Here is a 27425-nt window from a genome sequence, read left to right as displayed (position 1 = left end):
ACCCCAAGTAGAAAAACAAGGCAAAGGAAATCTGCAAAAACAACCAGGGTGTTAAATTACTCATGTTTATTTGTAACAGACCTTCAGCCAGTACAGTACAAAACTTACAGTAGTATATCTCCATTACACAAATATTTACTTACAATATATTACATATACAAAATGCTTTGCAGTAAGTCTCAAAAGCTAGTTTAACTCCCCTTGAGAAAGGAGAAAAACTCTTTAAAAAGGGGGCAGGGCGGGGGAATCAGAGGAAGAGGAGATGAAGGGATAAGGTCCAAGGAGACACCAAGCATAGGCTACAAATGAAACCCTGGGGGAGAGAGAGAGAGAGAGAGAGAGAGAAGAGAGAGAGAGAGAGAAGAGAGGTGGTATTGCACTTGCTTCTGTGTTTTTGTTTTTTTTTGTTCTTCATAACTTCTAATTAAAAATATATATAATATATATTATTTACACAAGGACAGAAGCTGCCAGAAGTATTACAAAATCCCACCTGCAGCTTGGACACTGACACGAGAAAACAAAGATCTGGAAAAGTGTCTATTTAGAAATTCTTTTGTGTGTGGTGTTAATTTGAGTATCAATATAAAAGGAAAACACCTCTTTTCTCCATGTGGGTTTCCATGTATTTTTTTCTTTTTTCTTTTTTATGCAAAAGGAGTTGGGAGAGAGAGCGTGAGAGTGTTTGAGTTTCCAGAGCTGAAAGGCTCCAGAAAGCAGGATTTTGTACCTAAGACCCTGGTTAAAGTGCAGTGATGGTCTGGAGAGAGACGGAGTGCCCTTCTCTCCCTCCTTAGCACCTGGTCTTGCCTTCCAGTCTCTGCTCTCATGGGCTCAGAGCACAGCCTCGGAGCACAGTCCTTCATGCTCCAGGAGGTTATAGGTGCCAAATCTGACGGGGGGAGGAGATGGTGGCACCCTAAGGCTCTGATACCCCAGAAGGGACTAGTCCTTATGAGGTGTTACCAAAGATACAGCAGACACAGAAGAGGTGGTAGGTCTACCAGGAAGGGGTTCAACAATCAGAACAATTGAGGAGAACCCGGATATTAATCTCATCTCTGCTGCCATCCTGAAGAAAGGAGTCAGTTCCTATGTTGCTGATGAGAAAACTCTCCCCTTCTCTAGAGACCACTCTCCTCCCAGATCACTCCCCCATCCTCTGCCCTTGGCAGCATCTGTTTATTGCTACCTTGTCAAGGAGGAAAGATCAACCCACAATGCCCCTCCCTGACAATCTGGTTCTCTGGGAGAGACCACATAATGGGGGAGAAAAAGAAGGAAGAAGAGGAGAAATTTTTTAAGTGTCTTCCTTCCCCCAAGGGGGTAACGTAGATTCTTCTCAGAGCCCCAATCCCAGGGTCTGTTCCTTAGCCAATCCTTTAGCAACCCCCAATTCACCCCTGATAGGGAGTGAGAGAAGTAGGAGGCGAAAGAGCCAATAAGGAAAGGACATGTGGAAAGAAAGATGGAAAGGAAGAAAAAGGAGAGAGAAGGAGCAAGTGTTACAACTTGTGAGGTGTTGTGTTTGGTTTTCTACTTTTTTTTTTCTTCTTTAAATATAGAAAAACAGCCTTTGGTTTGAATCTCGAGGAAGCAGAGAATGGGATGGCTGTGGCCCTGGGCAGGGAACTCTGGTAGAGAGACCGCCACTTGCAGTGGAGCTGTGTCTCCTCCTGCCCCTTCTCGCTAACCAGGTTACCCAGATAGCCAGGGTCTCTGCAGTAGCCAGGAGGAGGGTGCCCCTCCTGCCCTACATCTGGGAGCTGAGTGTAGAAGGGGGGCAGTCACAGGTGGCCCCCTTCTAGTTGTGCCCACCCCATTCTTGCTGGGACAAGAGTGGGACAGGGTAAGGGGCACATGCCCTTGCTCGTCCTGGGATAATTTTTGGTTACACTGAAAATCAGAAGAGAGAAAAGAGGCACTCTTTCCTCCCGAGGGTGAATCCTGCTGGGTGGGGAGAGAAGAAGGCAGTGTGACCGAGGGGCTGAGATACCCCCTTGTCTTCAGGCAGCAACCCACTGGTTTCTCGTAGGACGGGGACTGCAGGAGTCCCTGAGAGCCTAGGGAGGTCACTAGAGTGAAGAAGTTTGAGAGGTGGGAGAGTAAGGAGAATTTTGAACGACCCCCTTCCCATGCCCTGGTTCCCAATTAGGCACCTGTGGCTCCCAACGTGTCAGAGACAGAGGATGCAGACCTAGCCTTTTGGCCCCTGAGAATATAAAATTGGGGCACTCCAAGGAGAGCAAAGCTACCACCGAGTAGACTGGCAGGTTGAAGCAAGTAGAGCAGTGTTGGGGGTTGTTCGAGAAGAGGGAGGAGATATATCACATCCTAGAGGGAGATCCTGAATGTGGGCTTTGGGAAACTCTTGTTACTAGGGGGCGGTCAAGACCCTCAGTCCCACAGTGACTGGGGAGAATGTCTTCAGCCCCTCCTACTTCCAAATGAGGGAATTCTTCCTTTGTTTAAGAAAAGTGCAAGCTGCCTAAGGTGAGAGGGCACAAGAGGTATGGAGTCCCGGGCTGAAGGGTCCCAGAGAGGAGATATAATGCCACAGAGCTAAGGTAGGGCCAGAGGGAGCTATCAGCATCAAAACTGAAGCATCACGCAATGCAAAAGTGAGGACTTAACGCAAGAAGTTCAAGGTCTCTTAGTACTAAGAGGAGCCTCCCACCCCAGGGGCTGTTGGAGAAAGCCAGAACAAAGAGAGAAAAATTAGGCCTAAAGGGGAAGGGGACTGTGAGCAAGAGGATGGAGGAGTGGCAAGTGACCGATAGAAGTTAAAAAATGCAAAAGAAAAATCAGCTAATTATATTAATAAATAACTCTGAGTATGCTGGGATGAGAGGGTAAGAGAAAAAGGAGAAACATAAGCAAAAACCTGTTTCATCACGATGCTTGAATCAGTCAGGGGGAAGGACAGGTGAGAAAGATTCAGGGTCAAGTGTGAAGTTAGGTAGCCAGTGGTGGGGCTACACAGCACAACTTCTTGGGATGTGGTGGGGACAGGGCTAGCCTCCTGTGGGTGGGGCAAGGGAGTGGCGAGCCGAGGGGAGGGCATGGGCTGCTAGCCCACCTTGTGCTCCCCCCGGACAATGTGGGAAGAGAACTCATACCGGTCCTGGCTGTGGTAACCACAGATGTTGCACTCGAAAGGGTCTCTGAAGCCGTGGCAGCCCATGTGGATGGTGAACATGACATGGTCCAGGAAGAGGATGCGGCAGTGCTCACACTTGAAGGCCTTCACGGGCTCGCCGCTCTCGCCCACCACCCGGAGCACTTCCTTCGAGGGGCCTGGGGTGCCCCGCAGTAACCCCTCCTGTGGCTTGGGGTCCTCTTTGGCGTAGGCAGGACTGGGCCGGCCCACCACAATGGTGGGAGGTGGCTGGGGTGGGGGGCCCTGAGGGAGGGATACCACCCCCCCAACCCGATCTTCGTGGTTGCTCTCTGTATCTGTGGAGTCTTGGCACCCATTGCTGGGGGATGCTCCAGGGTCAGTAAGGGGGCCTCGGGCCCGGTAGAGGAGGGGACCACCATCAGCCAGGTCCTCGGGTCCCTCACCTGCTTCTCGGGATCCTGGAAGCTCCAGTCGACCGGGCAGGGGCTGCATCTGGGTGTAGACAGAGCTGATGACGGGCGTGAGTTCTGAGATGCAATTGGTAGGCGGGAGGCGGAGGGGACGCAGGTGCTCTGCCCCCACAAAGGCCAGAGAACCTCCAAAACCAGGCTCCAGGCCGTGATGTGCCACGAGCTCCACATCCTTCTCATAGCCACCCGAATTCACATCGTAGGGCAGGTCCGAGAGGCTGAAGCGCATCTGCTTCTCACCTGTGGAGAGGAGGCTCTCAGCAGAGCTGGGCATGGAGGATTCCTGAGCTCCCCAGGATGATGCCTTTGTCTTCTTACCCACAGGATGGCTATCACATGATTGACCGCTCTTCACTTACTTCCCTGGCAGTTAGGTCCCTTGTGGGGCTGCTCTCCAACTCTGGGCTATAATCTTAGAGGTCTCAGTCCCGGGCCACTGATCTTTATCATTCTTGCATTATCTATATCTATATATATAAAAGCCTAAGCAACCGTAATGACCAGAACAACCGGAACGACTGGTCAACCGGTTGCTATGACGTGCACTGACCACCAGGGGGCAGGCGCTCAATGCAGAAGCTGCCCCCTGGTGGTTAGTGCACTCCTACGGCCAACCTCCCACGGCTGGCGGCAGCGAGGGTGTCTGGCCTCTGTTTCTTCTGCGCCTGGCCTGGCGAACCGTTGCCTCCTCTCCCGACCCTGCTGGGGCCTTTGGGCCCCGAGCTGGAACAGGGAACTGGGGGTGGGCGGCAGTGGACACGGCCCCTTTCCCGGGGGGCTGAGGGCCGGCTCCCTCCTCGGAACCAGCAGCCAATCTCCCGAGCCCCGTTTCTCCCCTCGGCCAGCAGGCCCCCATCGGCCCGGCCCTGAATGGCCCTGATTGCCAGCCAGGCCTAGGGACCCCACCCGTGCACCAATTTGTGCACCGGGCCTCTAGTTCTCTATAAAGCTCCAGGTCCTTGGACAGCTGGGCCAGGTGAGGTCCTCATACTCGCCTCTTCCCTCTGACTCAAAGGGCCCAGGTCTCAGTCCCCACAGACTTAAGTCCTTGCTATTCTCAAAAACTAGGAGAACCCTGACACTCTCTTCTAAAACCACCACATGAGCCCTCAACACTAACCCCTTCCACCCTCTCGAGGTACTTTCTCCCTCTTTATTCTGCTTCTATTTTGGGGATAGATTCTGAGGACCAGACTGCTTTCTTTCCTTCAATCAAATCTCCAGACTCAACTGGTCTAATGGCCATCAGAGCTCAGATACAGATGAGCTATGGCTTAAAGTTGATGTCTCCTCTACCACTGGACTCTTACCTACAAACTTCTGGGGGGTGGAACGCTTGCGTTTGGTGAGGCTGTTGGCCAGACGATCAATGAATGTGGGCCTCTCAGAGGATGAGTGCAGCATAGAGTCTGGCACCATCTCCAGGTCACGTATCTCATCACCTAGTGGGGGGAGGTGGGGACAGGGAGTAGCAGCTGAGGAGGGGTAGCACTGGCCCAGCAGCCTTCTCCTGGAGAAAACCAGCAGGTCAGGAGCCACGGAAGGTCATACCTGATGCTTGGGAAATTAGGTCAGCTTACTTCATTATCATCCCAGCAACAGGTTAGATAATTTGGGGACAATTATATACATCTGACCCTCAATTTTATACTTGCTTGTAGTCTCTCTCTCTCTCCCATTAGACTAAGAGCATAGATCAAATCCTCCCCTATCTCTGGGTCCTTCTGCAGCATTTACCAGGGGCTCTGCACTAACTGGGGTGCTCGGCACCCTAATTACTGAGGTAATTGTCCCTTCCCCATGGACCTCACCCCTTGTGCAGGCAAGAGCTGGAATCACCCTTGTCCTGTACTCCCTCCCTCCGCTCTGCCCTCAACTCCCCCGTAGTCCTGCCCACAGCCCACCTGGTTGGCCGGCCAGAGCTTGGGCTTCAGTGCTGAGACTCTGCAGGTAGTTGTGGCACCGCTCCTTGTGCTCCTCCAGGGTACTCTGCTGCTTGTAGCTCCGGCCACAGTAGTTACACTTGTAGGGCTTACCCACCGTGGGAGAGGAGACTGTGCAGGAGAGAGGAAGCAAGTAGCATCAAGGTTACTTTTCCCAGTGCCCTGGCTCTACACAGCCATCTAGGAGCCAAGGGACACTGAGGAGGAAGGGATCCTGCTCCATCGAATTCTTCTGCTTGTCTTCCCTTCCCCAACTGCAGCTGTGAGCATGGGCAGATGACCGAACCTCAGAGAAGAGGCACAGTGGCGGCTATGGGAAGCGAGAGGGGACACCCAGGTCATGTAGCACTGGATTGCTGATAAGACTGAAGATGGCCAAATGGCCCTCACCGGTTTGGCTCAGTGGATAGAGCATCGGCCCTCAGACCGAAGGGTCCCAGGTTTGATTCCAGTCGTAGGCTTGATCCCCAACCCTGGTCGGGTGGGGGTGGGAGGCAACCAATCGATGTGTCTCTCTCACATTGATGTTTCTCTCTCTCTGTCTCGCCCCCTCCCTTCCACTCTCTCTAAAAATAAATGAAAAAAATATCCTTGGGTGAGGATTAACAACAACAACAACAAAAAAGATGGCCAAATTGCTGCTCAGAGGAAAGAAGAGCCCAGGGACTTGGTAGGGGATCATCCCTGGCAGGCAGGCTGGCCCCACCCCAGGATCTCAGAGTCTGAGGCCCACACTGTGGTTTAACCTTTCCACGTGGCAGGCGGTGTCAGCGCTGTTTACCAGACAAGGGGATTTTTTGCTTACGAACTATCTGATTTGGTTTGGGGGAAACTGGTGGGCTGGGGTGACAGAAATGAGAGTCCTGAGATCTGCTGACGTGGGGAGGGGCAGTTTTCACTGACCTGCTTGTCCTTTTTTACCTCTACTACCAGCCCAGTTTTGCTGCTTATTATTCTTTCTGTCGTTCTACATTGAGATACAAAGAGAGCCCCAGAAAAACCATCACCTGATGGAGAACTTTGAGAAGAGAAAAAGAATAACAGAACAGAGAAGAAAACAATGGAGAAGATATAAAAAGAAGAGAACAACTTTGGAGGTGTTTTTTTTAAAGAACAGGAAATAAGGATTTTGTTTCTAGTGAAGAGAAAAGATTGGGAAGACTGAGATCGATACTTCCTTGAAAGACAGCTTTTGAGAGACGATGTTTGTGAGAGGAGAGAAAAAAGTGAGAGAAACAAGGTATTGTATATTTTAATTTATGTGTCTTGCTACTACTGAGCAGGGGCTAGGAGAAGTATCTCCAGGAACCCTCTCCCGGCCCATGCCTGACCTGCACCTTGACTCAACCAATCTACTACCATCTTGCTCTTGCTCGGTGTTTGTGGGATGAGATTAAAGTCACAGACCCCATTGACCTAAGACTCTGATGTTAGGAGAATGTTTTCACATCTGAGAGGAGCCCTCTTTTTCTTATAGTGTGGGTTGTAAGAGAAAGCACCTCATAAAGACGGGACCCAATAGTATATCCGTGTCTTCTTCTGGCCCCAATAATCTCCTACAGAACCTCCCAAGCCCACCCGGACCCCTGCCTTGCTGTTGGTAAGATTTCTAGGGGCCAAGCCACCCTTGTTCCAAACTAGCAGGGGGGGGGGCCCTTTCCCCAGGACCTTGATGGGGTTCCAGTGAGGATGCAGAAAGAATAGCTCTGTGACTGGCAAATCTTTTCTTCTTTTTCAGTTTCCTTGTCAGCAAAATGGAGATAGTAACATCTACCTCGGAATTGTCATGAGGATCACATGAGGAGACGAGTGAAATGCTTTGTAGAGGATAAAGCATGGGTCAATGATGCTCTTTCTCTCTGCTGTTCCTCCACATACACAGAGGTAAAGGGGTCCCAGCTCCCAGGTGAGAGCAAGGTAGGTGGCTGGGAAAAGTAGAGGGTGGGGAGGTGATCACTTTGTCCCTTTAAATCCTGGCCCATGAGAGTTTAGGAAAAGAGAAAAATAGCAAAGAACGGTTCCAAGGACAGACCCTACTAATTCTCTACCCTCTGCCCTCCGTCCTCCTTTTCCCAGTCTTGAGCTCCCTCCTTCCTGCCAGCTCAGCTCCTGACCTTTTCCCCAGTCCAAGCCCAAAGCTCAAAACTTAGTAAAAGGCTTCAAAAGTGCTATCTGTCCAGCTGACTAGGCAGTTGTTGATTCAGTCTGGGCTGGGCTAGAAAATCGAGTCAGTCCAGTTCCCGGGCACCGTTCCGAACCCTGAGCTCCGGGCACTCGCTCTCGCTCCTGGCCAGGTGATGGCCTCTTGGGATGGGGAACAGAAATGGGGTCATCTTCGTAGGCTTCCTTTCCTCCAGTTTGGGAGGCCCGTGGATGTTTTCAGGAACCAGGAGGAAGTCAAGGAGAGGACAGAAGCGGGCAAAGATGGTGACAAGTGTGGGGCCTGGGGCAGATATGAGGGAAGGAGGGGTCACGCTGGTGCTCAGAAGTGGGGGGTGACGGGGCACAGATGGTTCTGCATCAGCGTGACCTTTAAAAATATCAGGCATGGCCTGGCTGGTTTGGCTCAGTGGATAGAGCTTCGTCTGTGGACAGAGGGTCCTGGGTTCGATTTCGGTCAAGGGCACGTGCCTGGGTTGCGGGCTCGATCCCCAGTGTGGTGCATGCAGGAGGCAGCCGATCAGTGATTCTCCATCTCTCTCTCCCTCTCCCTTCCTCTCTGAGATCAATAAAAATATTAAAAAATAAAAATAAAAATAGTCAGGCAGGGAAGGGTGACTGTTAAGACCCAAGAACATTGCCTGTGCTCCTTTTGCTCTCCACGTTACAGAGTGTGGCAGAGGCAAAATGCCTCATCAGAGTCCCCCACATGTTCCACGGGGCTGCTGCCCGGAGGAGGGTTACAGAGGCAGGGCCTTGTCCACTCCGGGGGTGCTCTGCCCTCCTGGAGAACAGACACGGCATCCCACAGAGACAAGAGAAGTCGTGGGGTGTCTTGGGGTCCCACCTCCCCCTCTCCCACTGGAAAGGTCACTGACCCGAGTGTGTTCGGAGGTGGCCAGTGAGCGCGTCCCGCCGGCGGCAGGCGTAGTTGCAGAAGGGGCATTTGAAGGGCTTCTCCCCGGAGTGCAGCTTGATGTGGCGCAGCAGGTTCCCCTTCTGGGTGAAGGAGGCTCCGCACTGGTTGCAGTGGAAGGGCCTTTCGCCTGCGAGGGAAAGAGAGGTGCCGGGGACTGGCTGTGAGGGACTCTGGAGGCTGAACCCAGCCCCCCCACCCCCACCCCTGCCCCACACTGGCTCAGGGAACGGGCTCAGAACACATTTCTGAGAGGCAGGGCTGTGCCACTCATACTGATCCTGCTTAATACAGATCCCTGGGGCAGTCTGATCCTGGGAAGGTGTGGGTAAGGGGCTGTGGCAGGGAGAAGCGCACTAGGCCTGTGACATGGGGCCGAAAGACCCTTATCACAAACCAAGCCCCATCGGGCTCTCACTGCCGCAGGAGCCCAGAGCCCAAGGAAGCTGAGAAGAGGCTTCTATATTCCGTATTTTTTCTTTATTCATCAATGGGAGGGCCTAAATAATACCCAGGAGTCCTATCCCCATTAGGTATAGGATCCTCCTCTCTCTCTTTTTTTAAATCCTCACCCGAGGATATGCTTTTTGGTTGTTATCCTCATCTGAGAATATTTTTTCCCATTGATTTTTAGAGAAAGTGGAAGGGAGTGGGGCGGGGGGGGGGGGCAGAGAAACATCAAAGTGAGAGAGACACATCAATTGGTTGCCTCCCGCATGTGTCCCAACCGGGCCAGGGATCGAACCTGCAACCCAGGTACATGCCCTTGACCGGGAATCGAACCCACCACCCTTTGGTGCACAGGCTGATGCTCTCAGGATATGTTTTTTTGTTTGTTTGGTTTTTTAAAATATATTTTTATTGATTTCAGAGAGGAAGGGAGAGGGAGAGAAAGATAGAAATATCAATGATGAGAGAGAATCATTGATTGGCTGCCTCCTGCATGCACCACACTGGGGATCAAGCCCGCAACCTGGGCATGTGCCCTTGATTGGAATCATACCCGGGACCCTTTAGTCCACAGGATGACGCTCTATTCACTGAGCCAAACCAGCTAGGGCAAGGATATTTTTAAAAAATTAATTTCAGAGAGAGGAAAGAAGAGAGAGAGAGAAACATCTACTGGTTGCTTCCCATATGTGCCCTGACTGGGGATTGAACCTACAACATAGGTATGTGCCCTGAACCAGAATCGAACCCGCAACCTTTCGGTGTATGGGATGATGCTCCAACCAACTGCGCCACCTGGCCAGAGCTAGGATCCTTCTTGAGGCTACAAGACTTTCCCCTCCCTCACTTCCTCAGAAGAGTATTGGCTTTTCTTTATAATAAGAGCTGAAGAAAGTGCCAGGAAAGTATAGGCATTCAGGGAGGCTGAATTTCAACCCTTTTTCCCCTCCCTCAGCTAGGATATGTGCCAGGAGAGACCCTTCCCTTTCCGAGGCTACCCCACCCAGGCATGGCCTCCCAGCACTGCCTCTGCCTCTCGGGCCCACGTGGGAGTTCCTCCCTGGTCCCCTGGCTTACTCACCTGTGTGACTGCGTTTATGCACCATGAGCACGTTGGGTCCAATGCAGACCATGCCACAGACATCACATTTGAGCTTGCCATTGGGCAGCCGGATGCCACCAGGGGAGTGAGGCTCTGGCCCACTTCCATCACAGTAGCCCAGGGGCTCCGACAACGAGTCTTCCACGATCACACTATCGTCCTTTTCCAGGAGCCGCTCATCTGGCCCCAGCAGTCTACTCGACTCCTCATCGCTGTACATCTCCACCTTGATGGAGTTGGCTGGAGGGTGGGATGGTGTTTAGGACAGAGACCGGCAAAGGGGAGAGCCTTCCCCCAGGCCAGAATGGCCCTCCCGAGTCCAAAGGAGTCTCTGAGCCCTGAGGCCTTCAGGCTTCAAAGGAGGCCTTACCCTAGGTGTCCAGAGTGGTGACACCAGGGTCCTGCTGGGACCCGAAGCAACCTTGTCCTCCTACCCCACCGGTCAGGCAAATAGGCTTCGAGGGAAAAGCACTGGGGAGAGGAGGAAGCTAAGGGGAGCCTATTTCTCCGCTCTCTTGTCATTAAGAAAGATGTCTGACTTGGCCCTGGGCAGGAAGCCAGCAAATAACAGTGTCAGGAAAACAGTCCTAGAAGTCCGAAGAGACAGGGCTAAAGAGAGAGTAAAACTGGGAGACCGACACGGCCTACATTCTCCTCCCACCCCGTAAGGCTGAGCCCCTCTCCTCCCCTCCATCACAACCGGAGGGGGATGGAGGAGGGGGAGCCATTGAGGAGAAAGCTTTGGCTCTAGCTCTGACCTACATTCCTGGCTATTCCAACCATTTGGAGAATGTCACAGATCTGGGGCCAGCTGAGGAGAGGCAGTCCTGGGGACCCTCTGGGCAGGAGACTCAGGGGGGTGATGAGGAGACCCTTCTCATGTCTGTTTCCTGTCTACCTCCAGCTCGTGCCCATTGCTATTGACCTGCTATTCTCACTCCAGACTTTCTCTTTGGGGCCTTTACCTTAATCCCACCCAAGCCTCTGTGAATTCCACCCTTGCCTGGCAGTGAGAGTTCATTCTTCTTTCAGAAGTGAGGGAAATCCCAGACACGGAGCTCCTTAGTGATTTGAGAGACTCTGAGCAGGAAACCAGAGGGAGGCAGCGATGGGGAAATGGCTGCCAATGGAAGATGAATCGAGGGCCAAACACAAACAGGGACGCCTTGTGCCAGGCGAGGGGAGGGGGGGCGCACTTACCACTGAGTGAGCGGCTGGGAGAAGAGTGCTGGCTGTTGGGGGTGCTCACCGAGGGCCCCACTGGGGCCCCAAGGAACTCCTTCTCCAGAGATGAGTCCCCGCTACCTTAGAGGAGAGAGCAAGAGGGCAGGTGAAGCTGTCGCCATTAGTAAACTGCCTCATCTTTTCAAAACTCAGTTACATTGATCTTGTAGCCCTGTACAAGGCCGTGTTGGACGCTGGCACCATACCTTGTGCCCTGCCCAGCCTGGGTGCCCGTGCTGACTTCCGCGAGCTCCGTGGCTGGGTCTTGCCCACCCTACCTTTATCTAGGCCTGAGGGGAAGAGCATCACTGCCTGACGTCCACAGGAAGCAGGGCTGGGGCTGGGCGGGCCGGGGCAGAGAGGAAAATGGGGGCCTCAGCAGGGAGGCGTTCAGGACAGCCGGTTCTTCCCTACTGTTCCTCTCCGGAGCCCCCAACACCAGGTACGGGATCTGCAGGAGGGGCGGCTGGAATTGTCCCTAAATCTAATGATAATAATAGCAATCATAACGATGGCAGCTCACATGAACTGAGTGCTTACTATGTGCCAGGCAATGTTCATACACCTTAATTGAACTATTTCATTTGCAACAACCCAATGAAGTAGGTACCAATATTATCCTAATTTCACAGGTGAGGAAACTGAGGCACAAAAAAGGCTGCATTACTTGCCCAAGGTTATCTAGCCAGTAGTGGTAGAACTGGAAGCTGATCACAAAAAAAGAAGTGCCCATGTCCTTAACCACCACCTACCCAGCCAACTGGGTCTCACCGTTTCAGGAGGGGGCAGCTGGGCCCATTAGATTTTCTAAAATTAGCGAAATTTGACTACTCTAGAAAGCGTCCTATTTGATATGACTCCAATCAGATATTTACAACTTGGTATTCCCTTGACAGTGAAATAATCAGTTTATTTTCATTATATTCATTTTAACTTGTTGACAAATTGCATTGTAAAAATGCTTTTTGAGAAGTTCATATATCTTTTAAAAAATCAGATAACACACCTAAAGATATAAAAAAAATCCCTCCTCCCCACAATCATTTACACAAATACATAGGTGAAATAAAGCACATGTAGACAAACACACACAGACACAGACAAGATCACATATGTAGATACACATATAGAGAACATACCTACTGGGATAAACATACTCATAGCCTCTACAGTATCTGCTAACATGAACATGCATGGATGTGTGCAGACAGCCCTAAATATGGAAGAGAGAGAGAGAGTGAGAGAGAGAGAAACCCTAAAATTCATCCCTAAAATCCACCTATTAGTACTTTACGAAATTTCCCAGCTATGAACATACTTACTTTCACAAAATAAAGATTCCATTATAAAATGGTTGGAGTCTTGGGCCTGAGGCAAGAAATCCGGAGCACACCCTCCTGAGGGATCCCTCTCCAGCTTTGGTCAGTGGGAAGAAAACAACCACTCAGGACTTCGGGACCATTTCCCATTCATATCCTCTCCTAAAAGTCCCATTTCCCGCACGCGATCCCATCAAAGGCTAAGGAAATTGTTTACTACCTATAGGGAAAGCTTTATGGCTTAAAACCGAGTTTCCCCAGCTGGGGCTCTTTAGATGAGCCATGGTTATCTACAAACGTTGCCCAAATCAGAACCACACACATATCACAAAGTGAGCATCTCAGTGTGAGCTGAGACTTGGAGACCCAGACCCAGTTTTAAAATATGTCATTTAAACTACGCAGAGGGTTTACTGAGGTGAGAAGGGTTGAAAGGGCATCTTCTCATTCCTTTTCAATCTTTAGTGCTGACTTGCCCTAAATCTCTCGATGTTAGCAACGGGGAAGAGCAGGGCTCTCTCTGGGCCCTGGCCCCGAGTCCTTGACCCTGAAGGGAGTAGGAGCTCCCTGGAAGTCCATCACTGGTCCCAGCCTACTAGATTGAAGCTGCCTCTTGGGGCCAGAGCCTTGATATATGGGAGAAATACCCTTAAAGGGATAGGTAGCGACATTTGGGGGAATATCCTCTGTGGCTCTCCCTATTATGGCCTGGGAACAGGAGGAGGAGCAGGTGCCCCCAGGATCACGTCAGTAGTTCAGGAGGCTCTCTGGTGCCGCTGGCCTCCCGAGGATCAAGGCCAGAGGGGAAGCAGGCTCAGGGCTACTTCAAGGGGCTAATGCAGACAAGTCAATCATTCCGGGGCATAGACAACAATCTTCATGGGGCCCCAGCGAAGGGGAGAAGGGGACTAGAATCAGATTTGGGAAGTTCAGCAGTTCTCCTCTCAGCCTCAGAAACCCCAGTGAGGGAATTTCAAATGCCTGGGACTCCCAGGAAACCCCAGACTGCCCAAGCCAAGCATGAAGGCTGCTCTCAGGTCTCAGAGACATTTTCTTGGTCAGAGTCATCATCGATTGCCTGGACCCCTGGAGGGCAAAGCCAAATCATGAGGCTCACCTCAGAGGCACGAGGAGGTGAGTCGGGGCAGAAAGGCAGGAGGGAGACACATCCCCCAAGCTAAGGAGGGAGTCCGCCGCCTGCTCCTGCTGCCCTTCCTAACGCCTCCGAGGGGCTCCTTCTAGGGATGGCCGGGAAGCGGGAGAGCCTCCACGCTCCTCCGCAAGGGACCGCGTCCTACCGCTTTCCCTTTCTTGCCCAGCAGCTCCAAGGTGCCGGGATGCTAGCTGCCGGCGGCGAGCAGCGGGTCCGGGAGCAGGGAGAGCCGCCCATCCCCGGCTCTATTGTGGGGAGGAAGCCGAGGCCCCTCGCATCTCCCTTCCAGGCGGAGGCATCTGCTGCCAAGGCGCCTCTTCACCTCGACCCTCCGCTACCCATGCCCACCCGGGCCGTCTCTGTCCCGGCATTTCCCCGGGACGGCTCGCAGCTGTCCCCAAGGCCTAATCAAGATGTCACCACGAGCTCCCACTGTCCAAGTCGCAGCCTGCGCTTAGCAACACCAAACACCCTCTCCCATCCTCGGCGGGTGCGAGGAGGAACGCCCCCTCCCCCGCCACACACGCGCAGCCCCCATCCTCTGCCTCTCCTCCGTCTCGGGAGTTGTGGCGGCATCGGCTCCCTCGCCCCGGCACCCCCTCGCCCCCCGCCGCTGACCGCCTTCTGCCTGGACTTACATTATCCTTCCCTGGCCGGTGAGACCCCGGGGTGCGAGCGCGGCCGCCGCCTTGGAAACGGCGAGGGGGTGCGGGTGGTGTGTGCATGTCTGCGTCTCGGTGGCAGGCAGGGGTGAGCCCAGCCACTCACCTTCCAGGAAGCGTGGATTCCTGGAAGTGAGGGGAACCGCCGTCATTTCGCAGGCAGCGGCGGCGGCACGGTGAGCAGGGGCCCACGGCTGCAGCCAGCAAGAGCTCAGCCCAGGGTGTATGCATGTGAGTGTGTGTGTGTGTGTGAGTGTGTGTGTGTGTGCGTGAAAGAGAGAGAGAGAGAGAGAGAGAGAGAGAGAGAGAGAGAGAGAGAGAGAACGCTTGGATGTGCTTGAGGAGGGGGCTGCAGAGAATGTGGAATGTATATGTGTGTGTCTGGGGGGGGGGGGTGCTAGGCTACAGCATCTCTTTCCCAAGCCAGTGCAGGGGCGGGGGTGGGGGGTGTGCACAGGGAGCGGGAGGCAGATGCCTGCCCTCGTGCCCAGCAGACAAAGAGGAACTGCACAACAAATGCCTGAGAGAAGCAAGTGTGTGCGAGAGAGAGATGGATGGGCCCTCGGGGTGGGAGGGAGAAAGGGGGCCCCCAGGGAAGGCCCAATCCTCCGCCAGCTGGGGAGGCCAAGGCCCCAAGAGGTCATGGGGCCCAGGACGTGGGGCAGCTTCAAGGCGCTCCGATCCGCAGAAAGCCCCTCCCCCACCAAACTCAGGCACTGATTCCCTCCTCTCCCTCCTCCTCCAGGAGGGAGGTCGCTCTGTCGGATCTGGGGACGGACAGTTCCCTCCTTCTCAGCGGTGAGAGGGCTCAGCACAGTCTGGTCTCAGGCCGGTGTGGCTCTGTGGCCCTGAGCCCTTTCAGATCCCGGGCAAAACGCTGGTCTAGTCTGCCCGCCGCCCCGCCCGGCCGGTGCCCCTGGGGCCGGCTGCCTGCCTGCAGCCCTGGATGAATCCGCCCTCAAGACAAGGCCTCCGCTCCCTTCCCTTCCAGAGGAGCTGCTCAGTGACGCGCTGACCTACTTTGGAGACTAGGTTTTCTGATTCCAAGAATTTGGGGGTGGGAGGGGCTGTGAAACTTTGGGCTGCCTACCCCTGGATCTCTTTCTACTGAGGTTCCCTTGAACATTTCAGGGTCCCAGAAAACTTGGGACAAGCACTGCTCAAACAGTTGTCTGCGCCGGTCCCAGCAACTCGGCTTCCCTGGAGAGAGGGAATGGGGAGGGGAGAGGCTCTGGATGGTAAATCAATGACTCTTCCCTCTCCCCCCCCAGGAGGGAATCCTCTGCACCTTTAGAAAAGATGGGCTTTCGGAACTGGGTTCTGTGAGGTGGGAAAACCCGGGTGAAGAACAGGAGAGACACGCCCTTCATCAAGTGGCCAGGCGAGGAAAGGCCACCGGGTGTGGAGGCAGAAGAGCTGGGATGGCCTCGCAGGAGCCACTGGGGTGCTTTGGGAGGGTGTGCACTGCGTCAGCCTCCCCCGCTGCCTCCATATCACTCCAGGAGAGATGGGTCAGATGGCCCGCGGGTGGACTGTCTCGGCCATGCTCAGTTCTGCAGGGGCCGCTACTTTTCAGGGCTCATGTTGGCCCTATCTGGGTTTTCCCTTCTCCCTCTCTAAGGTAGCTGCTGACATCTAGAATTCTCAAAACACCGGTAAGAGGTGGCTGACCTCTACTTTCACCCAAAAAGCCATCCTGTGCAGAGGCCTCTACTTATACAGGACATGCCAACCTGCTGAAAGCAGGGGAAGTTTGGTTTCATAGCACAGTAAAGCAAACACCCTCAGAAATTTTCCTCTAATATCCATGATTCTCCAGAGATAGGGCTGAAAAGAGCCTGTCGTATTTCCTCGCCCACCTTCCTGGTTTCTCTTCTGCCTACCATGGAGCAGGGACTGGTTTTCATCCGCCTGAGCGGTCCCCGGCAATAAAGCAGGGTCCTGAGTGTGCTTGTTGCTCTGCAGTGGTTTTCTGAATGGGCTTAATGAGCAGGAGGTGGGAGGGTTGGCTGGTTCCTCAGAAAGGCTATGGCTTTCAAACCAATAAAGCCTCTTTCAGTTATGTCAGTCCCCTTGCTCCCTGTCACCCTGTCCAGACGTGGCAGGTACTGAATGCCCTTGCCCATTCCAATTCCTTCCCTCCTGAAATGAAAAACGGGTCAGAGTTGTCTTCCCTTACATTACCCAGGAGTTGTCAGTGACTCTTAAATGTGTGCCTGATCCACCCTGCTATCTCCCTCAGTGCATGCCCATACTTCCTCCACAAGTCCCACTTGAGGGAAAAAAAAAAAAAAAAAAAGCTAGAGGTCACTTCTACAATGGTGCTTGAATATCTGAGGGGGATACTCATCATGTGAAAACCCAATTCTGGCTTCCCTGACCTCGTATAATCATTCCCTGCCCTGGCATGCTAATGGCCCAAAAAAACGATTCCTTCCATCTTAGACACACTCTGTCTTGGGCCCTTTCCTATACCCTCAGCGCGGGAGCCAGATAAAGTTCCTCCTTTCTTTTCACCTTGTTAAACTCTGAGAGCATCCTGATAACTTTCCTATCTCTAAAAGCCAGGCATACCATGAGCGATGATCTCTTCTGCCTCAGTAAGAGTATCTGGCAGATATGACAAGCTGTATGTTCTGATCGTTGAAAAGGATTGGGGGAAAGGAGAATTGAGCGCTGTATCTCCACTTCAAAGGCTGTAAGCCATTGGTCCACTGGCCAAATTCAGCCTATAGATAAGTTTGGTTTGCCCCATGAAACATTTTCTTTTTAAATTGGGTCATTATTTTTATATAAAATCTGGATTTTTGATTTCTCTTAAACAATTGGAAGTTTTGGCCACACTGGCTACACACACACACACTCCCACACGGACACTGAAGAGCTGTTGCTCCTTGAGGAAGGACGTATGTTTTCCAGTTCATGACAGTCCCCGCCATTCTCTTCTGCTCATTGTTCTAACCCAGGTCATTCATTTATATACCCATCTGCCCACCCCGCCCCCACAGGCCTTTGAGGTTTGAAACCCTGCTCTACTCTCTATTAAATATCATGTTTGCTGGCGACTTCAGAGAACAGAAGGAACTACATCTTCCTCCCATCTCTTTGCCTCAAATCATTCCTCTCTAATAGTCTCTACTCATATTCCTCTCTTATTCCCTTCTCCTATCACCCAAGAAGCCTGGGAAGAAAATCACGAAGGAATGTAAAATGACCAAAATAAATGATTACTATCAAGCACTAATAAGTGTGGGTGTCGGCTCTGTGACTAGGGCACTCAGAGGTCTGCGGGGCTGAAGGCGCTGCTCTACAGGGGTGTCTGCTCCCAGCCCCTTACAAAGAGAATGCACAAGAGGGCATACCAGACATATAGGAGCGGCCATTGCAGTCTTCTATGTCCATCTTAGATTCTGCTGAAAAAGAAAATAGCTGCTATTAGAAGCCAGAACTGGGGAGGGAAGAGGTTTCTCTCTAACATCCTGGAGTTAGCAAGAAACTAAAAGATCACTTAAGTGTGCTCTGAAGAAGAAAAACCTCATCCCTTATCCTGGTGAGGAAGACAATGTACCCTGACTTACAAACCCTGGGGCCTCCTCCAACCCACACCTTGTGTTTCCCAGGCTCTGGGGTGGAAATGCTCTCATTTCAGAGTGGTCCTGGTTGTGTTGTTCTGAGAGGAGACCCTTTCCTTGTGGGTGGAGCTAATGTGTAGGAAATGAGGCAGGTTACAGCTCAGCTCAGCCCAGCCCTTGAGAGGCAAAAAGAAAGTTCCATAAGGGCTCTATACCTTGTTAAGGGTGGGGCAGTAGTAAGAGGAGGAGGCAGGATTCAGTCGTTCAAGGGATTCTGTTTTGTGTGTGTGGCAGGAGGGAGAGGACAGGAAAGTAGAAGGTGGAGGAGAGCAGCCCACCGCAGGTTCAGTGAGGAGAGTTCTCTACTGAAGGTAGATAAACAAATTAAACCTTTAAGTGGCCCTCCCCACCTTCTTGTCAATACTTTGATATGCTTATTGCTTTTAAAGAAGGGGGGACCCTGAATTTGCAATGCAGGTTAGCCCTGGCCTGTTTGGCTCAGTGGATAGAGCACTGGCCTTTGGGCTGAAGGGTTTGGGCTGAATTCCAGTCAAGGGCACATGCCCTAGTTGCGGCTCGATCCCCACTAGCGGGTGTGCAGGAGGCAGCTGATCAATGATTCTCTCTCATCATTGATGTTTCTATCTCTCTCTCCCTCTCCCTTCCTCTCTGAAATTAATTTAAAAATAAAATAAAAAGAGTGGGGCAAGGAAATGAATAGCCTAAGCTGCCTCCAAGACTCTTGGTTTTGAAGGATCTCACTGAGGCAGGTAGATGCAAATTTGGTTTGCTTATAATATTATATTGATAGAGCCAGGGGTGGGGGTGGGGGTTCTGAAGGGCACACAGGGGTAAAATCTATTTTTTATTTTTCTGCTTCTTTCCCCTCCCTGGTTATTCCTTTTTTTTTTTTTTTTTTTTAATCCTTACCTGAGGATTAAAAAAACATTTGTTTTTTAAAAATGTATTTTCATTGATTTCAGAGAGAGAGAGGGAAAGAAAGATAGAAACAACAATGATGAGAGAGAATCATTGATCTATCTGCTGCCTCCTGCACATTGCACTCGGGATCAAGCCCACAATCTGGGCATGTGCCCTTACCAGGGAATCAAACTGTGACCTCCTGCTTCACTGGTTGATGCTCAACCACTGAGCCACACCGGCTGGGCTTTACTGATTTTAGAGAGAGAGAAAGGGAGGGAGAGAAAAAGAGAGAGAGAGAAACATTGATGTGAGAGAGAAATATTTATTGGTTGCCTCCTGCACATACCCTAACTGGGGATTGAATATGGGACAGCGCTCCAATAACTGAGCCACTCGGACAGGGCATCCCCACCTGGGTTATTCTTGTCTAGTTCTGAGAGACATCATACGTCTCTAAAAACTCTCATGGAAAAGCCTGAAACATTCCCAAAGCAAATCCCTTAGATTTAATCAGAGAGATTGCTAGTCTCACCCACGAAGACAGGGTCTGGACAAAACATTTCTCTAAGTCCTCCCTGGGGTGTACTGAGCTTTGGAACCAGACAAGCCACATTAACAAGTGGTTCCTTAAAAGGTTCCCTTAGGGGCAATGATTAAAAGAGCCCAAGTCCACAGGGGTTAATGAACTTGTACCTTCTGGAATTAGCCAGAGAACTTGCAGTGGTCAGAGATCCAAAGATGGGAGAGGGCGGCCTGGTACTCGCTTTCATTTCCAAACCATTAGCTCCATAATTGCCCTTTGGGATTGTTCAATATCACTGCAAAGTTCAAGATGCCACAGGTGACTTCCCTAGAACCTCCTGATCCCCCGAGTGCAGGAGAAGCAAAGTGAGTAGGAGTTTCTCAGTTTTCTGCTTGGAGAAACTGAGGCTCATTGCAGTTAAGTGGCTTGTCTCAGGGCTCATGGTGAGACTGAGGAAAATGTATACACGTCTCCTGCCTTTCCGAGATGTGTTCTCTTCGTTAAACCATCTTGCTTCCTTTCAAAAGCCAGATTACTCAAGGCCTTCATGGATCACTTGCTTTTTCCTGGTTCTAACATCAATTAAGGCATAAGGCATCTTTTCCTTTGGTGTGATCCCTGTGGGAGTGGGGTCTGTTACTTAAAAAGAAAGAACAGCCGAAACCGGTTTGGCTCAGTGGATAGAGCGTGGGCCTGCAGACTGAAAGGTCCCAGGTTCGATTCCGGTCAAGGGCATGTACCTGGGTTGCGGGCACATCTCCAGTAGGAGATGTGCAGGAGGCGGCTGATCGATGTTTCTCTCCCATCGATGTTTCTAACTCTCTATCTCTCTCCCTTCCTCTCTGTAAAAAATCAATAAAATATATATTTAAAAAAAATAAATAAAAAATAAAAAAAGAAAGAACAAGTTGAACAGGTTCTACCAAGAAATATGCTAATGCAATTGTGTGTGTGTGTGTGTGTGTGTGTGAGAGAGAGAGAGAGAGAGAGAGAGAGAGAGAGAGAGAGAGGGAACCAGGGGCTAGCTAGACAAGCACTAGGTGGGCAGAGCAGTTGAAGCATAGCATCCAGCTAGCCCTGGCTGTCACTCTTGGACACCTGCCCAAGTGGCCCCAAAACAATTCCAAAAGGATCTGAAGGAGTTGGTTTGAGTTGGACTTTGTTCCTAGAAGTAAACTAAGTAAACTGAGCTCTTCTGCTTCTTTTTTTATTTTATCATTTTTGTTGTTGCTAATCCTCACCCAAGGACATTTTTCCATTGATTTTTAGAGAGAGTGGAGGGTATTTTTCCATTGATTTTTAGAAAGAATGGAGGGGAGGGGGAGATAAGAGGAACATTGATGTGAGAGGAATATCGAACCTGCAACTGAGGTACGTGCCCTTGACCAGAATTGAACTGGGACCCTTCAGTCCTTGGGCGGATACTCTGTCCACTGGGCCAAACCGGCTAGGGCAGCTCTTCTGCTTCTTAATTCCTTTTAACAGGTGCTCTATGACACATCTTGGGCAAAACAAGTCTTTAGCCGCCTCTAACTGGTCTAAATACCAGTTGGTAACCCGGAAGCCAGAGGGCATTGAGATTCTGTCTTGGTATTCTGAGGAACAAATCAGTAGATGAACTTCACTATTTGCTCAATCCCCAGGTGGCACATCCCTCCCAACCTTCCCGCTCCCCATCCCTCAAAGCACCTCCTCCCCTGCCTGGCCAGGCAGGCAGATCTTAGTGTCCCCTTAGAGCAGCGGTTCTCAACCTGTGGGTCGTGACCCCTTTGGGGGTTGAACGACCCTTTCACAGGGGTCGCCTAAATACATCCTGCATATCAGATATTTACATTACGATTCATAACAGTAGCAACATTACAGTTATGAAGTAGCAACGAAAATAATTTTATGGTTGGGGGTCACCACAACATGAGGAACTGTATTAAAGGGTCGAGGCATTAGGGGTTGAGAACCACTGCCTTAGAGGAACTGGGTCAAATTAGGCAGTGCCAATTGGAGACATACCACAGGGGGAGGAGGTACAAGGACCGAGAAGTTAGTTACACCAGACAGGTTTGGCTCCGAGATCTCGGGAGGAAACTGGCTTCATAGCAACACAGATTCAGTGATAGAGGTAGGCACACTATGTACGGCAAATTCTGTTTAGCGAGCTGCATACAGAACGACTAGAAACAGCTAGCCTCCCAATTCAAAAGGAAGTATCTCTGTGAGGACAGAGAAAAGGCTGGTCACTGTAATCTCTGTAGACAAATATTTTTTTCTCTGTTCTTTTGAATCCACTTGGCACCATAACAAGAGTCCTCCATGGCCTTGGCTTTCTCCCGTCAACACGATGTCACATATGAACAGGAAAGGGCATCCCTCCCAGACAGATTTCCAATCACACTTCCTGACAAGTAGCAGGTGAGGATCAATCCAAAGTCTGGCTCCCAAGGTCAGGTCAGGCATCAACTACCATCCCCATCTCCTCAAAAACATTCCCGCAGTTCTACTGGTGACAAAAATGTCAGAAAGTTAAGTTTTCTCTATGTAGTGGCTCTGAAAACCTGAAATAAGATGGATATCATGAGGAATTAAAACTCCTCAAATCCTCCAAGGAAAACGGTTTGACCCAGTGACACTCCAAAATTGAAATTTAAACACACTCCATGTAGCCTAGGCAGTGAGGGGGATATTGTTGGGATAGAGGATGAAGGTGGAGAGTGTCAAGAACCCATGCCATTGTTTGATTTTTAGTCCTGAACTACAGCAGGGAGAAGTGGAAATTGTTTCTCTGGTCTGCCTTAGGACCTGGGATCTGAGGCAGATAGAGCCCAGTGATTATTAACAAACAGACCTTCCCACATGCCTGGGAGGGAGGACTTCAGGTACTACAAATAGACCAAACCCACACTATCACTCTCCTTCCTGTTCCTTTCTGAACTGAACAAACAGGGAAAAACCAGGTTGGAATCACATAGCTGGCTCTGCTCTCTGCCAAGGCTTTTCAAAATTGCGGAGGGGGAAGAGGTGGAGGGTAGAGGGAAGAGGTGGAATTAGGCATGGTCTGCAACCTGACTGCACACCCCTCTCAAGGAAACAGACCTGGACATGGAGCAGTTTGTGGCTCTGAAATGATCTTTAGGGACAACCTAGCGCCCTCTGAAAGAAACCCACTAACCTTTCTCAGCTCCTGTGTCTGTCTGTACAGCAGAAAGATCTGCCTCATTTTTTCATCAAGCTGTAGGTGGTCACCTTCTGTCTATACGTAACACAGACAAAGTCATCTCAGCTTCATTATCCACGTGCGTGGGGAGCAGCGCAGAGGGGATGAGTCCCCAGGTCACTCTAGGAATGGCCAGCCTCTAAAATAAGAAGGGGTAACAGCTGGAAACAAAACACCCGGGCAGTGGGAAAATATCACCTTTGTCTCCTCCTAGATCTCAGGTGAATGCATCTTTTCTCTTGTTCATTGCGCTCCCCTGTCCTCCCCATGTACACTGTGGAAGAGAGAGAAAGCTAAGGTTTATGGGTGGGAGGAGAGACAATCCTATCCCTCCTGTACCTCATTTCAGAACTTTAGGAATAAGAAAAGGGCCAAACTAAACAGTTTAAATCACTAGGTCTGATGCACATGAGATGATACTGAGTTTTTTGGATTACACTCTTGAATATATAGAAAGGCCCCACAGTCACTGTGTTCAGCTGTTTGTTTGGGTAGGGTTGGGGAAAGTAGAGCAGGGGAATTCAATTTGAGTTTTATAATGATCAGTTTTGAAGCCAAAGATGTCCAAAACAGGGTTAGCTATATCAGGTGAAGTTTGAAATCACGTAGAAGTTGAGCCCTGGCGGGTACGGCTCAGCTGGTTGGAGCGTCGTCCTGCACACCAAAAGGAGGCGGGTTTGATTTCAGGTTAGGGCACATCAAGACATGCAGGAGGCAACTGATCAAGGTTTCTTTCTCTCTTTCAAATAAAATTTTCAAAATTACATAGAAGTTTCAATTAATTACTCTGACTGGGGTAGGGTGGCAAAAAGGTGGAAGAGATAGGAACAATTGCTTTTGGTGACAATCCTGGACAAAAGTCCCTAACGCATGCTGATCAAAACAGCTCACTGATGTTTGGGCCAGAAAGATGTTTTCAGGCTCCTCCATAACGAAGAACCTTGTGCAGACACCCCAATTTGGTAAGCCTCTCCTCATGTGGAGGGCCTTGGAGCAGGGGTACTCTAGGAGCTGGAGAATCTTGGAGCTAGAATGGAGTTGAGAGATATCTCCAATTTCTTGTTGTCTTTTTTTGTTTGTTTTTTAATTGAAGAAGAAACTAAACCCAGAGTCACCCATTTGGTCAGTGATAGAAGTAGGACAAATAGAACCCAGATTACCAGTCTGGGGGTCTTTCTATTGTGGCATAAAGTTAAATCTTGCCATAGCTGGAAGGTTTGGGGCCACCCTGCTTGCTTTTCTCTTGGGTGATAAAATGAATAGTTTGGGGTTTACATCTTAGTGATTGAAATCCTTGAACTAGAAACACAGGTTTATAGATGGGAAAATAAAAAATCCTCTAGCTCCCATGTTTCTTTTCAGCGAGTATAGGCCTGAGGAAAAAGCCAACCTAGACACTCACTAAATATCTTTAAGGTAGAAACAGGGCTTCTTGGCTCAAGGATCATACAAGCATATATATGATCCTTCCAGCAGAGTTTACAAATTGATGCTATCCCCAGAGGGACCAGGCCATTCACATCACCACTACTCTTTCTTATATGTTTTCATCTGATAAACCTTGAACTTGTCTCTGTGTTTCCAATACAGAGTCCACAGCTCTCTGAGAAGAGGATGCAAATCCAACAGCCTGGAATTCAGAGCCTTCTCCAGCAGGGTCAAGAGACCAACAGAAGGGAGTCCCTCTGCCTGTGGCACTGTCTACACCCACAGGATCCCACACTCTTATTTGTTTCCACAAAGTACAATGAGGCTAGAAATAGCTGCCCAACAATAATTTATCTTTATTGTTTCCTTGGCTATTTTGTATGTGTTCTGAGGGAAGAGAGATGGCCAGTTTGAGAGAAAATAATTCCTTTGTGGATGTTGTGGGGGAGAGACTGGGTGTAAAAGGTGGGATGTTCCTCCCATGTTGGGGAGTATGGGCTGCAGATTTATCTCCCCCCCCCCCCCCCCCGCCCCTTGGGCTGCAGATTTAAATTAAGAGGAAATAAAGAAGAAAATTTCGGTTGCATTTTTACTGGAAAAAAAGTCAGGACTTATTTCTGAGCCAACTCCTGAAACATGCTGTATCCTGAACCTACTGTGAGGAAGGGGGCTGCCCAGAAGCTACAATTGAACTAACTGCCCTCAGTGAGCAACAAAGACATCATGTTTTGTGCTTGAGACTTCAGCCTCTATTGACTAGAACAAGATATAATTCTGAAACTGCCAAAGTGAAGGCAGCTCCCACCACTCTGGGGCCCACCCAAGAAGCGCTATTGAAACCTCTCCTGCTTTCCAATGGTAAGGCTATTTTCTTCTTTTAAGACTTTATTTTTATCTCTGGAGCCACTCTTCGGACTGTTCTCATGACCTAGGGAGTTGTCTGGATTCTCTGGTTTTAGGCTGTTAGTGGAGAAGGCTGAAGTTCCCCACACACCACAAAGCAAGGTTCGCAGACCCATTAAGGAAAGAGGGACTCCTGGCTAGGCATTAAGCATACTCCTAACACAAGACCCTACACTTTCAGATGGTCTGATTTGAACTTTTATCTGGTCTTGTCCTCAGAATCTGAATTATATTAAGTGGAAACATTCTAGGTAGTCAGACACCTTCCATGAACTTCACCCAGGCTAAGTGAGCAAGTAGCAGTAAGGGGAGATAGCCAGGCCTCAAAGGCCTTCAGCTTGGCCATGATGATGGAAGACCTAGAGCTGACATGTGAGTGAGTCAGGACCGCCACGCTTACCTCCGATGCTTTGAGTGCTTAGGGCAGGGAGAGTAGGGCACAGCTGGACATGTAAATGGGAGTCAATAAGAGTCCAAACAGCAGAGTTTTGCTTACAAGAGAGGGGATTGAGGCAAAAGAAGGTGTGCAAAGCGGGACACGTGGTAACGCAGCAAATCTTTCTGGGAGCAGAGTTAGTAAATTCTTGACCTTGGAGAGGGGAAAAAATGTACCTTATTTCCTACACATCTCATAACCAGAGGTCCATGTTCCATTAAGCATTTCATTGCCCCAGGCCGGGCCAGTAATGATAAAAATAAATCCCAAATTCAAAAAGAGAGAGTTTACAACCAGCAGACAAGGGGGAAGAAAATAACTAGAGTTTACAGCTCTAGCAGACCACGGGAAGAAAACAACTGGATGGGCTGTGTGAGGAGGCACCCGGAGGGCTGTTTTAGTTTAGACCTGCTTCCTAAGTCTGTCGCTCCCCCTGCCTTCACCCCCCAGATCCACCCAGGGCTTCCTCCGTTACCTTCCTTTCTTAGGCTCACATGCCGTGTATACCTTCCTTCTCGGGTCCTCTCGACTTCTCACCCTACACGGTACCCAGAGAGCACTTTTCACTCCACCTTAAGTTTCTTCTCTGCCACGTGTCTCCCACTTTGCTCACTGTCTCCACGATCTTTCCCACCTAGGCCCGTCCTTCCCTGAAACCTCGACCAGATCCTGGCGTCCCTGGCTTTCCGCCCTAGGTACCTTCTCCGCTTTCCCTTTCTCCGCGGTCCCTCCGGTCCACCCCAGCCGTACCCTGACCTCTCGCACGCCGGCCTCTGAATGTCATTGGTCCTCTGGCTTGACCCAGCTCCCGCCTTTTAGCACCCCTAGGTCCCTGCTACCGCCCCCCCAATGCTGGGCCCCGCGCCAAACTCCCCAAGGCCTCTTTCCCTCGGGCCCGCAGCCACACGGGGACCCCCTCGCCGCCAGCCCTGCGTCAAACCTCCCCCACGCCTCCAGCCCCAGCCCCTCAGGCCCCGCCCCGTCGCCCGAGGCCCCGCCCCCGCGCTTCGCCCAAGCCCCGCCCCTCACTCACCTGAGGCTGCTCCGCGCGCGCTCAGGCTGCGGTGTGAGCGAGGGGACGGTATTGGGGGAGATGGGGGCGGGGCGGCGGGGGTCCCCCACTCTGGCCCGGGAAGCCCAGTGCGGGGGGGAGTGGGGGGTCACTGAGGCGGTGGCAACCGGGCCGAAGCCGGGTCCCGGGTGCTCAGCGGCGGCGGCTCCATATCCATCAGCAGCTTCACCTGAAGAGGGACGGCCCCCCCGGTAAACACCCCCCCATCCCAGCCGTCTCCCCTCCCCTGAACAACTTCCGGTCCCACTACCAGGCGACAGGCGACGTGGCCGAACACCGAGCGCCCCCAAGCCAGGGAAACTGCTGGGGAAAGAAGGGAGAAGAGCTAGGGGAGAGTAGCTGAGCGCAGAAAGACTGAAGTCCGAAAGGTTCGGTCTCGTGCCAAGAGCCGAAGATTGCCCCTTCACCTGCACCTAATTTGCAAACTGGACGCACATTGGACACCTCATGTGTCCTGGCACATCTGCCCCTAGGGCCAAATTTTGTCCCTGAACCTCGTAAGACAACATTGACTTTAACCTCTTAGCGCTCGTTGCCATTCCTGCCAAGTGCGTAAGAATAGTGAGGGGGCGGGGCTTCGGGGTGGCAAATAGTTTTTTCTCTCTGGAGGGGTGTCTTGCGGTCAGTCTCCTAAGTAGCCCTGGCTACTTAGTCTCCTAAGAAGTGACGGACCGCAGGGAAGGAAGCCCCACTTCTTGACTTCCCTGCACCTGTTTGCTTTCTCCCTTTCCTCCAGCGTTTGTTTTGAGTCATCTCAGGATACCTCCCAGTACCATGCACCGCCCTTCTGCAACATGCTCACTCCCCAGCCTGGAGAGGTCCCAAAAGTCACCACCTTT

General features: G+C 51.1%; 1 protein-coding gene across 8 annotated transcripts; it reads right to left on the bottom strand.

Moving 5' to 3' along the window:
• Positions 1-51: 51 nt before the first annotated feature.
• IKZF4 (IKAROS family zinc finger 4) lies at positions 52-27328 on the bottom strand. Of its 8 annotated transcripts, XM_059683205.1 has the most exons (11): positions 26548-27328; positions 22946-23021; positions 22703-22783; positions 17883-17930; positions 12709-12802; positions 11363-11467; positions 10142-10402; positions 8573-8740; positions 5496-5645; positions 4902-5033; positions 52-3831 (listed from the first exon to the last, which is right to left on the bottom strand). In XM_059683205.1, exons 4-11 carry the CDS (start codon positions 17901-17903, stop codon positions 3071-3073), a joined length of 1692 nt encoding a protein of 563 aa, XP_059539188.1. In that variant the 5' UTR covers positions 17904-17930; positions 22703-22783; positions 22946-23021; positions 26548-27328; the 3' UTR covers positions 52-3070. The 8 variants fall into 8 exon arrangements, with proteins under 8 accessions (XP_059539188.1, XP_059539189.1, XP_059539190.1 ...); XM_059683206.1 differs by lacking the exon at positions 12709-12802 and having other exon boundaries at positions 17883-17933; XM_059683207.1 differs by lacking the exon at positions 12709-12802.
• Positions 27329-27425: the final 97 nt, after the last annotated feature.

The sequence above is a fragment of the Myotis daubentonii genome, chromosome 2 (genome assembly GCF_963259705.1).
Source record: "Myotis daubentonii chromosome 2, mMyoDau2.1, whole genome shotgun sequence".
Lineage (NCBI taxonomy): Eukaryota > Metazoa > Chordata > Mammalia > Chiroptera > Vespertilionidae > Myotis > Myotis daubentonii.
Note: the sequence above shows the minus strand (reverse complement) of the source record. Positions and strands in the feature narration are given on the sequence as shown.

Coding starts and splice junctions, on each gene's coding strand:
- IKZF4 (XM_059683205.1), bottom strand. CDS start 17,903: ATGGCCGCTCCTATATGTCTG. Junction 8,741..10,141: donor GCATAAACGCAGTCACACAG/GTGAGTAAGCCA, acceptor TTTCCCTCGCAG/GCGAAAGGCCCTTCCACTGC. Junction 3,832..4,901: donor CACCCCCCAGAAGTTTGTAG/GTAAGAGTCCAG, acceptor TCCTCTCCACAG/GTGAGAAGCAGATGCGCTTC.